Raw genomic sequence first — 14727 nt, 5'->3', positions numbered from 1 at the left:
CTGTGCTGTGCACCAGAAACTAACACAACACTGTAAACCCACTATACTTCAATTTAAAAATAATCCCAAGCAGCTGATCCATTGGTTCTAGAAATAGGCCCTGTGTCTCAGGAATTCCTGCTTCCTGCCATTGCCTGGGGTTCCTGTCACCATGAGAAGTACTTTTAGCATATGCATTATGAATAGCTTTAACTTCCTGCATTTGGCTGCATGTTAATTTTTACAGCTTTGCTTTTACAACCTCTTCCAGGCGCAAAGAACTGGATGGGCACAGCCTCACTCAACTGGGCATTTGAGTTGTTGTTCTAAAGAGACAGAGGGCCAACTTCCCAGATAATTAAATATGCCAGTGTAGAACCCACATTGATTAGATGGGAGATAAAGTCTTTGTTGTTGCAACTGTTTTGATTTGGTTTGTTTTGGGTTCACTGAGGAGATAACCAGCGAACATTGTTTGCTTCTAACCTTGCAGGTGAATTTATAACTATTGTCCTGCCTTTTGTTGGTGAAAGGAAGGTGACCAGGCAGGCCAACTGCTCATCTGGGCAGAGCCTCTCTGGGTGGCCTTGAACTTGGCTGTGTCAAGCATTCAGGGTTTTGGGGGGCAAATTTGAGAGAATTTGAGAGAATTAATTTATGTTGACTAAACTCCCCGAGACGGAGGACAAGCAGTGTACGTAGTTAAATTGCTAATCACGGTGTAAGAGATGCCTCTCCCACGAGGAGAACGTCTGTGTTGCGTGTCCAGCTTGTCCACTTACTCGTACCCGGGAAGGGCCCTTAGTCATTGGAAGGTGGCTTAGTGAGGGTCTGGTCGCAGCAAGGGTGGCACCGATAGCCATGAAAGAGATTTCATCTGGGTCCTGGGAGGCTGGGCGAGGAGCCACTTCTGTCCCCAGCTGATGGACGTCAAATTCAGCTGTTAAGTCCCTGGCTTCCACGTCCGACGTGTCTGTGTCGCGAGCTGTACGGAACTGACACAGCTCACTCCTGGCGCTCCTGTCCTCCAGATTTCAAGCTGGTCACCCGGCCCGCGTTTCTCTCTATTCGCACATTATAACACTTTTTGGATGTTATCTTGGTTGTGATGACTTTGTTTTATTTTCAGTTGAGCTTTTTATCAGATCTATACCCTTTATCCTCTTTTTTACTGGGGAAGACTTCCTGTCTCTGAAGGTGGCTTATCTCAACTGCTGGGCTTTGGTTTCAACAGTTAGATTGTCAAGACTTTTTTTTTTTTTTTTTTTTTTTTTTGTGCAGGGAAGGGGGTCTTGCTATTGTCAGCGTGTGCTGATTTCAGTAAATAAAGGAATGTAAGTTGGCTCTGGTTTGAAGTTTCGGAATGTTGTAGCTTGGAGAACTCTGAAAATGAATCCTCGTGGTACTGTGTGGAGAGTGCGGGGACTTGAATTGTTTGTACCGATAAAACAGACAAATTTAGACTTTCTTTCTTACGGTTGTTTCAAAACCCCTGAGAATATTTTTTGTGTACTTTTTTATTCTACAAGTGAAAAATAAACTGTCTGATTAGTTGGGCATTCTAGAGAGTTAGGACTCTCTGATGGTACAAGACCAAACGTGCTTCTAACTTAGTTGAAAAGGTATTTGGAGTCTCCTTGGGTTTTTTGTGTCTGTAGGGAGATGGTGCCAACAACAAAAGGAAAAAAAAATTATTGCTACATGTATTTATTTTAGTGTTACTGAAAGGAAATGGTTTATAGGCTAAACTTTAGTTTGAAGGTAATAACTTCCTGGAATTCAGTGTATGGAAGATGCTCTAGAAATATAGCCAGGATATACTTCTCTGTGAGTGACCATGTGTTTGATTTCTACACTGAACATGGCCCCTGACTCTGCACTAAGCTTGGCTTTGAGGTGCCATGATGTTTCCACTCGTGCCTAAGGGTCTTCTGAAGTTGACGTCCATCATTGATCCATGCTCACGAAGGCCGTGGAGGAGCGGAGACTGTGTGCAGGGAGGTCACACTGTTCTTCCCTCCCTCTCTTCCTCCCTCCCTCCCTGTCCCCGTCCCTGACCACTGCAGATGTTGACGAATGCTCGGAGAACAGATGTCACCCCTCGGCGACCTGCTCCAACACCCCTGGCTCCTTCTCCTGCCGCTGCCAACCTGGATATCATGGGGATGGATTTCAGTGCACACCTGGTAAGGTTGGGTGGTCCTGATTAAACACAGAAAACTCCCTGCTCCCTCAGTGCCCCTTTTCTGCAGCATGTCAGCCCACTCTTGATTTATCTGGGTCCAAGGCTTTAGTCGGTGGATTTTTCCAGGCTCTGATTTTTTTCCTGTGTGTGTTTTTTTTTTTTTTTTGGACTGCCTAGTTTACTGATAGTTCACTGGTTAGTAATATTCTGGAGGATTACCCATCCATTGTCCTACCTAGTAGCAGTTCTGGTTAATTGCCTTAGTGATCTGCTTTGCCTCGATAAGTGTACTTTCGATGAAGGCTTGAGACCAAGCGTACATGGAGAAATTAGGTAAATAGTGGCAGGATTAAGAAAGGAACCCAGGATTCCAAAATCCCAGTGCCTAGCCATTTCCCCCATATTATCCTATCTTCCAATTATAGGGAAAAAAGAGAAAAAAAACCCTCAGGAGACTTTGAGGCTGGCTGGTAAAAGTGGATGGGTTGCAAAGCCTTTTCTTCCTCCTTTTTATCTCCTCTGCTCTGGTCCCGGAAGACCCCACCTCAGGACTGAAGCCCTGTGAGCACCAGCAGCGTGATGCCCAGGCTCAGCGCACCCATCCCGGGGCTCTGCTCCACGTCCCACAATGTGATGAGCAAGGTCATTTCCTGCCACTGCAGTGTCACGGCAGCACGGGCTTCTGCTGGTGCGTGGACCCGGATGGTCGTGAAATCCCTGGCACCCGGACTCCTCCCGGCTCCGTCCCACCTCGCTGTGGACCACCAGGTGAGCCAGTCAGGAAAGACACCTGGTCCCAGCTTCTGCCTGGGATGGAGAAGCAGGATGGTGCTGACCGCCGGGTAGGTTATAACCTCTGCCCAGACCACGCAGACTCAGGGCTGATCACCATCCCTGCATAGCTTCCTACCTCCTAGGAACACTTGAATGGTATGTGTACACCTGTGTGCACATTCATGTTACCAGGACATAGAGACACGTGCATGACATACATGATCACTTACACGTCGGACTCCAGCCTCTTTGACCTTTGTTGAGTCCAAGACTAAAAGTTGAGACTGAGTGTGTAGGTCAGGCTGAGGCCACTCCCAAATCTGCTTTGGCAGCTTAGGGAGATCTTAGAGCTAGACGATCCTACCAGACCAGCCTTTGGTCCAGAAGGAAAACTGCCTTCCATATCAGTTTACATCACTTAACTCTGACTTCTGAACTGCAGCAAGCAGCCTGAAGGCTGTTTAAATATCAACAGGAAAAAACAAGCATGACACTTAGGGTGGAGCCAGCTGCTTGGCTCTAAGCTGGTAACCCCAGCCCTCTCTAGGCAGACCCAGCATGTCCATGGGGAGTCACACTTGCCCCTGCCACCTTCAGAAGAGGGGCAGGCACCTGTTTTGTTAGTCTGAGCAATCTGAGACGCTGACAAACTTGTCTGTTACCGTCTGCGCATGCCCAGTCTGTGCGGGGCATGGTTATCCAGTCCTTGCAGCTGATACCAACTGCAGGTTGCTAAGGCAGGCTTCTGCTCCTTGCTGAGTTCAGAGATGGGAAGACCTTTATTATGAAGAACATGGGATTGGTTTGATGATATTTTAGCCAAAATAATTCCTACACGTATCCACCAGCTTGCTATTCAAAGATCCATTTTTACCACTGAAAAGGGTTCCATAATTACTAGTCTTGGCTTTTAATGTATGAGAGCAAGAACTGAAGAATAACCCCCCACCCCGTTTTGTTCCTTTCAGTAATATTAATTGTTACGGCCCGGATATTAGTTGCTCTAAGATTCATATAAGTAAAATCGGTAATGCCTGATTGAGACGTATATGGTATCTGTCCCCTTGCTTCCACAGTGCAGCCTAGTTCCTCTCTGCCCCAACTTCTAGGAAAAGGTTTCGTAGGTCTTTAAAAAAAAAAAGGTGGGGGGGCGGGGGATACAGAAATTCTGTTTCACTCATGCCTACTTTTTAAAAAGTCTTAGTTCTAACTCCAGTTGGAATGTGAAGAAATCAGATGGTTGGGAGGAATCTTAAGGGAATGGTTCAGAATTCTATTAAAGTTATTAAGACAGGCATGTGTTAAGGACAGTGATCCAGAAGAGAGCACAGAGAATGAGAAATTACTAAAAGAGGGACATGTTCCTTTGTGCAGACTCGTTCCCATGGCTCGGGCTTCCATCTTGCTGCTGGTTTGGCCTTGGCTGACATTTCTGACTAGTCTCATCTGCATAATGGGCTCAGCACAGAGTGTTCTGTGCCCCAAAGTTAAATATTTAAAACCCTGCCAACCAGAAAGAGAAGAGAAATAAATCCATGGTTGAATTAAGAAGTAGCTTCAAATAGTGAGGAATGAGAGGGATGCCCACGTATATAAGTGACGTGAGTTCCCGCTTCCCAGAAGCTGGCTGGGCTGTGTGTTGTATTCCAAACAAAGACATGGGCCTCGTTGGGTGGTCCCCTGAACCAAGAGTGGATCTTCCGAGTTGGGAATGTGGACCTGGGGCTGTGCTGGGAACATCTCCAGGGAACCCCACCTTGTGATGGATGGCGAGTGTTTGAGGAAGTGGCATTTCCCTCTCTGGGTCCTTTGAGACACATCTGGGTGAGGAAGTCAGTCTTTCCTTCTCCATGATGTTTGAAAAAGAGCTTTGCTTCCCGTGGGTCATTAGCTACCTGAATGAAGGGCACTGGCTTCCCCCAACATGGTGGATCTTGGAGTTGGGTTTGAGCTCTGAGGACTTTATTCACCATTTTCTTACTTTCCTTGAGGAACTGTAGGTGCTGGAGCCCAACTGGAATCTTTCCAACTGTTCTTTGAAGCCATTGGAAGCTTTGCCCAAAGAAGAGATCTGAAGTGATTTTTTTAAGGGGCTCTTTCTGGCTGCCAATTGAGTCTAGACCAAGAGGCAGGAATGATGATGGAAGCAGGGAAACCAGTGAAGTTTCTTGTAGTCATCCTGGCACAAAACGACAGGGTGGATGCAGGGAGAAGTGAACGTACTCTGAGTGTATTTTGAAGGCATAGCTGACAGTTTGGACATATGTGGGGAGTGAAAGAAATGAGTCACGGATGACTGGGCCTGAGCAATGGAAAGATGGAGGTGCTGCTTACTGAGATGGAAGAGTCTAGGGGAGAGCAGCTTTGATGGAGGAAAGCCTGGTTTTTGTTAGAGATCTCTGTTACACATCCAAGTGGCAGTTATAAGCAGGTACTCGGCTCTTTGATGCCACAGACCATAGGCTTTGAGTTGCAGGAATTAGTAAAGGAGGAGCCCTATCTATTTCAGCTCCTTTAGGTGATCCTATCTTAGGACAGTGTACAAGTTATTTAACAGCCTGCAGCAGCGTCCCCTGAGGCAGGACTGCTGTGTGTGGGACAGAACCTTGGCAGTCCAGCAGAAGCAGTCTGGGAGGAAATGCAGGTAGAAAAACTGCTCTGCATGGGAAGCCAGCGAGAGCTTAAGCACAGTGGTGAGCTGGGAGGGAGGGGAGGATGGGCAAGGATGCTGGAGAAAGGATGTGGCAGAGCAACATGGTGGGAAGCTGGAGAAGGTTCAGCTTTAAGATAGTCACAGAGCAGGGTGGCCAAAGGACCTCTAGGAGCTGGAGTGTCTCACAGTCAGTATCAAGGTGTTTGCCACCATCTCTGCTATGCTCACACATACTAATTATATGAAGATTTACTCAGTATAGTTTTCCAAAGGACGGATACTTAGGGCCACCTAAGTAGGGCATTCAGTAATACTTTCTAAGACACATGGGCTGGTCTCAAGATAATCCTCTTAGACACAGCTCCCGGAGTCTGAAGCAGGTGGGAAAGAATCAATGTTGGCTTTAAGCATCGTGTAGGCCACTGAGTCCCCAAGGAGAGTCCCCACAAGCGCTCTGTCAGCAGAGGTCCCTTCCCTGGCTGAGTGAGCCCTGCGCCCCAGCTGTTACCTCCTCCTGTTCTTCCCTGCCGTGGCTGGGCCTCGCTGACAGTCTCCTGGCCCGGGGAGACAGGAGCACCAGGAGGGCCCCCTCTCCTGGTTCCTGTGGTGAACTTCTTAGAGCACTCTGCAGTTCGGGTCCAGCGTCCAGGGCCTTGGCTGAGGCCGTGCTCATGGACCTTGGGAGGAAGAAGGCCGGGGGACCAGGTGTGGGGATCTTGAGCGACATGCTATGTTCTGTCCCTGGCCCACAGTCAAAGGCTTTCTGTCCCTATCTGCTCAGAGCCCACCCAGAGGCCCCGGACCATCTGTGAGCGCTGGAGGGAAAGCCTGCTGGAGCACTACGGTGGCACACCCAGGGATGACCAGTACGTGCCCCAGTGTGATGACCTGGGCCACTTCACCCCGCTGCAGTGCCATGGGAAGAGTGACTTCTGCTGGTGCGTGGACAAAGACGGCAGAGAGGTGCAGGGCACCCGCTCCCAGCCTGGCACCATCCCCGCATGTAAGCACCCTGGGAGAGCCCTCACTCACCTCTGCTGCATCTGAGGTGTTCCTGCGGGCAAGCTGCCAGCCGTCAGTGAAGGGGGGGAAATAAAGGGTGGCAGGTCCAGTGGAAGAAGTCACTAATACACTGTGCTGATTTATAATCTGGTCCACCCACAATCCCAATTTGGATTTAGTGTCTGGTATTTTCATCAGCAGTTTCTGTAATTGGAACATCTGGGACTCAGCTCAATACGCAGTTCCTCCTCCAACCCCGTGTCCAGGGTGAAAAGGGACACGTGTCACCCTGGGGCCCCAAAAAGAAGCTGACACAATACTGGCTCTGATTTTTTCCCCTTAAAAAAAAAGAAAAAAGAAAAAAACTTTCTGCTTTGTTCTGAGGGACATGTTTTGTTGTCTTCCTCCTGGGTAATTGGCAGTGATTTACATAATTGGTCTTGGGAAAAAAACCCCAGAAATTAGAATCTTTTAAGGAACATCTGGAGCACATCTGTCCAGGGTAAAGAACTTTTGTTGTTTCTGGAGGCTCTGGTACATGGGAAAGTTAACTTTTCTCCCCTCTCCCCTCCCACCCTTGTCCCTCCGCTTTCTCACTGCAGGTATCCCCACGGTCGCTCCGCCCACAGTCCGGCCCACACCCCGGCCTGACGTTGCCCCTCCACCTGTGGGCACCTTCCTGCTCTACGCCCAGGGCCAGCAGATCGGCCACTTGCCCCTCAATGGTACCAGGCTTCAGAAGGACACAGCCAAGACCCTGCTGTCACTGCATGTAAAGTGGATTTCTCCGCTGGGGGCCAGGGTGGCCTGGGGCTTTTGGATTTGGGGAACGGCCTGGGGTGGAGAGGTGGAGGGGGGGAGTCCTGGAGGGTTTTGGGACTGCAGTCTCTTCGTGAGCCTGACACACAGAATGGAGGTGCTCTCTGCTGCCGGGAGTCATGCTTGCCTGACACCACTTTCTCCAATGGGTTCCTGGGTTTCAGATATATGGAAAGGGACTGAGAGTTGTCAGGATATTGAGGCAGCACGGAGATTCCAGGGAAAATGATAGGTTAACCCGAGTCTCCAGCCTTCTCTCTGCCATAGACATCTCTGCAGAGGTCATGGAAGTCAGTTAACACCAGCTTCATTGTGGCAGCCCCTCCCTTCCCCTCCCACGTGGTTCTGTTCACCAGCATCTTTTCTGATCTTCCCTGACTCCTTCATAGATAAAAACTGGGGGAGCATGTGATGCTGGGAAAGGAGCGGACAGGGTTTTTCCCAGGGGATGCTGGATGCTTCCTTCCTGAGCCAGCAGTCTCCCTACGGTCAAGGTACCCCATTCTGGAGGAGGGATTTCTTCTCTAAAATGGAGAAAAGAGAAGGGAGTTCACGAGAAGCACACTGACACTTACAATGGAACATCATCTAATTCCATTTCTGAACTTCCCACGCTCCAGGTACTTGCTCATCTGTGAGAACGAACATTAGTGTCCATGTTTACATCTACTCCCGTTAACGAACAGCCCCTTATCCAGTTCCAGAAAAGTTTAGAGGTAGCCAGTGTTCAGAAAAAGATGTGGGATGTGGGTTTTTCTTCTTCCTTTTTAAGATTTAAATTGGGTATGTGTGTTTGCCAACACTAGCGCTGTTTTGTAAGTTTTTCTAAAAGAAAATTGTCATCACCTCAAGCTAACCATCTATTCTAGTCAAGTCAGATGGCTTCACTGCATTTCTGAACTTGCCTCTGATGAGGTGGTAGTGGTGGAACTGAAAGAGAAATGGAATATGGGTTATAAGAGTATCTTAGGGAAATTTAAATTGGGACTTCTGCCTCCAAGAAACCTTGAAATCCCTAGGTTAATGGAAGCCCATGTGGATGTGCACCCTTGCCTGACACAGATGACTTCTAAATTTTCAATTAAAATTATACTTAACCTTCAGGTCCTCCCATATAAACTGCCCACTTTCCACAGGAGCCTAATCCTGCTTGTAGTTTCTTGTACAGACTCCCCTCCCAGAGGCAGTACAAGGAGGCTTTGTTAGGCAAGCGAGGAGCTGGCATGACCTAAGGGACAGCCAGATGGCCCCTCGATGTTGGCTCGCACATCTGCTGGGCTTCTCAGAACGAGAGTCTGGGTTGGAAGTTGAATGAAGCAATTTCTGTGCAGAGTTTGAGAGGACTATCATAGACTCAACATTTTTAAAAAGACTTTGTCATTTATTTGGCAGTAAGGAAGGACAGGAGACCTCCCCAGCCAGGGGTCAGGTGACCACCATTCCTCAGTTCCTTAACCCATCAAATTGCAGACTTTCTTTTATGTTAAGAGTACAAAGAATTGCTTTGCAGTAAGACGCAGAGATGGGGGTAGGGGTGATGGCACCTCAGGTAGCAGGAAGATCTCATAGTCAAAGGGGAGGGGGGAGGATTTTGTTGTGTTGGCAAATTTCAGAAAGGCTTTTTCAAAAAGTGCTGATAACATTTGAGAGTCAGTTTTTGCCCAATGGGATATTAAGAACCTACTTTGCTGAGACTAACATTTGTCCTCTAATCACTGAAGGGGCTGATTTTTCCACAAAATGGCTTTTGTTTTTACCACCAACAAAAAAAGTGCTTACTGAGAGCTTACAGTGTACTAATTACTGGTTAGGACACTTCCTAAGAATTCACAGCATACATTTTTATAGCAGCCACATGAAGTAGATACTATTACCTTCATGTGGCAATTGAGGAGACAAAGGCATATGGAGGTTAACTACCAAAGTCACATAGCTAGTAAGTGGCCAAGCCTGGCAATGGCCCCAGGAAATTGGCCTCCATCACCACACACCTAACCACTGTGCACGGATGCCCATAAATCCACACCTTGCAGGGTTGTTCGCTGTAGCCACGCATGAGTGAGGTAGCTGAGTGTGAACTCGGGGGTCATGCAAGCTGTCCTGATTCTTCTAATTCTGTGTTCTGTCACCAAGGGCTCCATCGTTGTGGGAATTGACTACGACTGCCGGGAGAGGATGGTGTACTGGACGGACGTTGCTGGACGGACAATTAGCCGTGCCAGTTTGGAACCAGGAGCGGAACCCGAGACCATCATTAACTCAGGTCAGCAGCTTCACCCTGAGGACACTTCCTGTTTCATTTCATTCTATGAAGTCCAAGTTATTTGCCTGTTTTATGCCAAAGTCTCCTATTTTTATCCAGTGGGGCAGGTTCAGTTCTGTGCAAGTCACTTTACTGAGCTGTACAATCTCTAAACCTGCACACTCACACATGAACAGGAAGGTGAGCCTTCTTGATGGGGCTCTCGGTACAAAGGGCTCGCTGTAGGAATTCAGGGTGTGGCCGTGGCTGATGCTGCCTGTCACTCCCCCCGCCCAGTGCCCTCAGGCTGGTAGTCTGGTTAGACTGGAGGAAACGAGAGCTGGCAGAAAAAGTAATAAAGGATCTGCTCCCCTACTGACCTGGTTTCTGCAACTTAAGGACTCGCAGAACTTTCTTTCCTTTCCCAACCATTCAGAGTTGGTCTCTGCTTCTGGCTCACCTTTCACAGCTGCCAGTGCTCTAGTCCTGCCTTTGTTGTATTTCCAGGTCTGATGAGCCCCGAAGGACTTGCCATCGACCACTTCCGTAGAACGATGTATTGGACGGACAGCGGCCTGGATAAGATAGAGAGGGCCAAGCTGGACGGCTCTGAGCGCAGGGCCCTTTTCCACACGGACCTGGTGAACCCCCGCGCCATCGCTGTGGATCCAATCCGAGGGTCGGCTGGGCTTCCCTCATTCTCCTATTACCTGTAGATCCTCATTTGAAGCCCTCGGATTCTAAGTACAGTGTAGGGAGGGTCAGAAGGGGAGCATACAAGTTCAGATGTGTTAATGACAGTATTTACTGAGGAACTACTAGGTGTCAGGCACCGTTCTATGCAGACACGGTGTGTTCTTTCATGGCGCTTATGTTCTACTAGGAGGAAACAAGATAGTAAACCCATGAATATGCAAGGAACTTTATGAAGCCTATGTTGTGATGTGCAGAGAATTCAGAGTATGTGAGGGACTGGGGGCTACTTTGGATCAGATGACCAGGCAAGGCCCGAGACAACAGTGAAAGTGGAATTGAGTGCGTCTCTCTCTTTCAGCAGCAGGAAATCCCAGTGTTAGAACCTCAGTAAGGTTACCCTGCCTTAAACAGTGACTGAGTAACCAAAGCTCAGACATCAGGCATGTCATTTCTCTGGCCTTGTTGTTGCTGTGGCAACAGTCCAGAGAACAATGTTTCCTGTTTGGTAACTGCTGAGATCAGCTGGGACATAGAGCTTGCTCAGTGTTTCAGTACTTGTTAGAACCAGGGAGGATGTCTATACTTTGAGAAACTCGTCATATTTAATGGGGTTTCTAGCAAATGAAATTCCAGAGACACCCTTCATATCCATAAGGATAATCTTCAGCTTAAATTCTCAGCAAAGTGGTTTTGACTCAGAAATACTTAGGGAAGAGCCTCAAAGACGGTTCTGAAATTAGGTTCTATACATTGAGGAAGGTGTTTATTTTTCTGTTCCATTTATCCACAGCAACTTGTACTGGACAGACTGGAACCGAGAAGCTCCTAAAATTGAAATGTCGTCTTTAGACGGAGAAAACAGAAGAATTCTAGTGAATAAAGACATTGGACTGCCCAATGGTTTAACCTTTGACCCCTTCTCCAAACTGCTCTGCTGGGCAGATGCAGGTAACATACTGCTGGCATGCAGATACAGAAGTCTGCAGTGTTCGTGAGTACGAGCACTCTAACAGATCTTACAGTAACCAAATCCTCCATTTAGAACTTTTGGCTTAAAACAGTATAGCAAATAATCTACTTTGTTCGGTATGTAAACTTTTAAAGAACACTTTATAATGATTCTCAAAGAACTTCCTGAGGTTTTGGGTGTATGTGTGTGAACCAGGTGGTGAGTTTGAGGGCCAGGCCTATGTCCTATTCTTTTTTGTACTGCTTGCCCTTCCCCTACACGAGCATTTGGCCTACTTTTTAGGTTAAAAAGAAGTATCACCCACTGTTGGAATGGACAAGCTTAGATAAATTAACAAGGGTTATTCTTTTTTTTTTTTTTTGCCAGTATCGTAACATTTATAAATGTTATTTTAACAGCCAGTAAGCTGTTATGCTGAGGACATTCTTTGATAAGTGATGTGGCAGGGCGGCTTCCTTCAGTAATAAACTAGGGTTGCCATTTCCCAGGTTGTCTTTCTGTTGTGTGATTTTATTATGAGCACAGCTGAACAGATGCTATGTTTAGGTATTTACTCAAGAATATGGAAAAGGCCGTTCTTAAAAAATTTACACGTATAAAACGGATGATGATGTGGGTGGGTCATACTATAACCCAGCTGCCCAAAACAACAGTTACATTTTAAAAAAGTATTTGAAATTTAAATCAGGGTTTCATGAGAAATGTGAAACTTGTATATTCTTGACTTGTTTAACCAATGCAAAATTTACACTGAAAAGGATGAGCCATGCCATTTTACTTCTTAGTCCTACCTAGAAAATCATATACTCTTTAAAAAAAAGTTTAAGGATTTTAGTTAAAAGGCAGCCATGACTATTATTATATACTGCTTACAAAGGGCAAGTACTTACCAAGGGTTATGTTTATAGTTTATGTGCTAACACTTGAAATTACATCAGTGATAAAAAAAAAAGTTAATCTCTGAAGTTCTACTTTGGGAGAAACTTAGTGAGACTTGTGTAAATGCAAACCTTTCTTCCAAAAAAGGCTTAAAAGTTTAAATTCCATTAAAAACTAGAAGGCTATTAAACTGAAGACAGGTAATAGAACAGGAAAACGTATTACTGCAATAGGAATAAAATATTTTTGGTAAAGGAATAAAGGATTTTTTCCTCATGGTATGAAAGGATCTTTCCCCTCTTTGATGTTTTAAAAGGAACTAAAAAACTGGAGTGCACACTACCTGACGGAACTGGACGGCGTGTCATTCAAAACAACCTCAACTATCCCTTCAGCATCGTCAGCTACGCAGACCACTTCTACCACACCGACTGGAGAAGGTGAGCCTGACACACTGTGGTCAAGCCTGAAAAGGCAAACTGTTCTGGAGGACACACCACTTGTACCAAATGTCAGTAAGTGACTTTAGTAATTAAGCCCTCTGCTGACGTTTTCATTTCATTCTCTTTGTTAGTCGACAACATCATTCAAGTGTTACTGCTTTTAAAATCATACTTCCACATCACCCAGAAATTTAATGGTGTTGCTCACGTGTAGCTTTAAAGTGACAGAGCTATTTGTTAATAAACTATCCAAAAAGCAAGCACAGTCTAAATCTGACCTTTAGAAGATAAGACTACCCTTAAGTGATGCCATGAGGTAGCTTAGTTAGTTACATGATTTAAATTGATTTTTTAAAATAATGACATATTTAGACAAATTAGTTTTCCCATAGGGAGAATGAAAAATACCATAACTTAGACTAGGAGCTGGGAAATAGACGTCTGCCCTTCTAGCCCATCGCCAGGTATTTTGACTTACCTGGTCTGGCATGAGGCCCAGGCATCAGTATTTTAACAGATCCTCAAATAATTCCAGTGTGTAGCTGGGGTTGAGAACACTGATTTGGACCAGTGGTTCTCAAATTTTGGCATGGCATCAGAATTATCCCAAGCTCTTGTTAAAACCATATTGATGGGTCCCACTCTAGAATCTGACTCAGTAGGTCTGAAGTGAAGCCCAAGAATTTGCATTGCTGACAAGATACCAGACGACTCTGGCTTGAGGACCACTTTGAGAACCACTAATACAGACAGACAAATCTTCCGAATCTGATTTAGAACTCATTGGTTAATTTTAAAAATAGACTCTAGAAGTTTTGTAGAGATTCCATTGATAAACTGACTTTTTCTATTCAACCTGAAATCCTATGAATTCACGCTTCCTTTCTGTTACCAGGGATGGTGTTATATCAGTAAATAGAGACAGTGGCCAGTTTATGGATGAGTATCTCCCAGAGCAGCGATCTCATCTCTACGGGATAACTGCAGTCTACCCCTACTGCCCAACAGGTAAACGAATGTGCGCAGGCTGCTCCTTTGGGTCAGTTGGGTGGAGGATAGATCGGGTAACTGATTACCCTTAGCCTGATGCTGCCACCACCAGTGAGAGCCACTGAGAGCTAAACAAGCTAATGGCCAACAAATGGGGGTGACCAGTCTACTGCTGTGAGTCTTCCTAGCTTAACTAAACATACAAAAAAGGCCAGCCTATTAGGCTGTCTCCCCTTTAAAAGACTTGCAATTTGGTTATAAAATATGCTGTCCCCTCCCCCTACAGGAAGAAAGTAAATATGGCCTTGTAAAGGACTTGGCGTTCACAATCGGGATCTGGACCCTAAAGAACATTTACTGCGAACAAAGGTGAAGAAAGTGAAAAAGGAATTGGCCATGAGAAGTTCCTGGATATACAATATGAACATTTTCAGTGCAAAAAGACTATATTTTGTGAAAAATTTATACCTCAATCTTTACTACTGTATTTTTAAAAACAAGTTATTTCAAGTTTTAAAAAGGTAAGAGAATTTTAATTCAATGTTTATAAACACTTATATTCTACTTAAACGGTCAAATTCAATCAATTAAGAACCAACTAGAACAAGTTAAGACCCTAAATCTGATTTTTGCTATCCATTCTTTCTGGCCAAGAAATTAAAGCACATGTGATCAGTATAAAAATACACTCCTAAAGATCCTAAACCTTGATGTAGGTAGAGAAGGCTATGCAGAACTGATTGGGAAAGAACCAACTTATTTATAGTTTCCCAACAAAGGTTCTAAGTTTTTTTTTTTTTTTTACCTCTGCATCAGTGTGCATTTCTATTTATATCAAAAGGTGCTAGAATATTTCAATTTGTATTTCTAATCCTGTAAGTCCCTCTATAGAATTATCCACAGACATTACTACATTTATATATATACATAAATACCAAAGATGTAACAGTTCTCAAATTTTCTAGATTACACCAATAAAATATTTTAAGTTTTCCTGTGACTTGAAGATCTGTATTGTCTATAACAAAGTTGAGGGAGGTGGCATGCACCTAAACGACAAGGGAGGAAGCAGATTAATTATAGATACATAACACA

General features: G+C 45.5%; 1 protein-coding gene across 1 annotated transcript in view; it reads left to right on the top strand.

Annotated features, from left to right (window-relative positions):
- The window catches only part of NID2 (nidogen 2), a 60466-nt gene extending 45841 nt beyond the window's left edge, over positions 1 to 14625 (top strand). The window contains exons 12-21 of the mRNA XM_032482035.1: positions 2046 to 2165; positions 2702 to 2932; positions 6373 to 6594; positions 7196 to 7365; positions 9546 to 9675; positions 10162 to 10333; positions 11141 to 11298; positions 12516 to 12639; positions 13538 to 13650; positions 13919 to 14625. Coding sequence (XP_032337926.1) covers positions 2046 to 2165; positions 2702 to 2932; positions 6373 to 6594; positions 7196 to 7365; positions 9546 to 9675; positions 10162 to 10333; positions 11141 to 11298; positions 12516 to 12639; positions 13538 to 13650; positions 13919 to 13929 — 1451 coding nt within the window. The 3' untranslated portion in view covers positions 13930 to 14625. The remainder of the gene's footprint in view (positions 1 to 2045; positions 2166 to 2701; positions 2933 to 6372; positions 6595 to 7195; positions 7366 to 9545; positions 9676 to 10161; positions 10334 to 11140; positions 11299 to 12515; positions 12640 to 13537; positions 13651 to 13918) is intronic.
- Positions 14626 to 14727: the final 102 nt, after the last annotated feature.

Source organism: Camelus ferus, chromosome 6 (genome assembly GCF_009834535.1).
Source record: "Camelus ferus isolate YT-003-E chromosome 6, BCGSAC_Cfer_1.0, whole genome shotgun sequence".
NCBI lineage: Eukaryota > Metazoa > Chordata > Mammalia > Artiodactyla > Camelidae > Camelus > Camelus ferus.
Note: the sequence above shows the minus strand (reverse complement) of the source record. Positions and strands in the feature narration are given on the sequence as shown.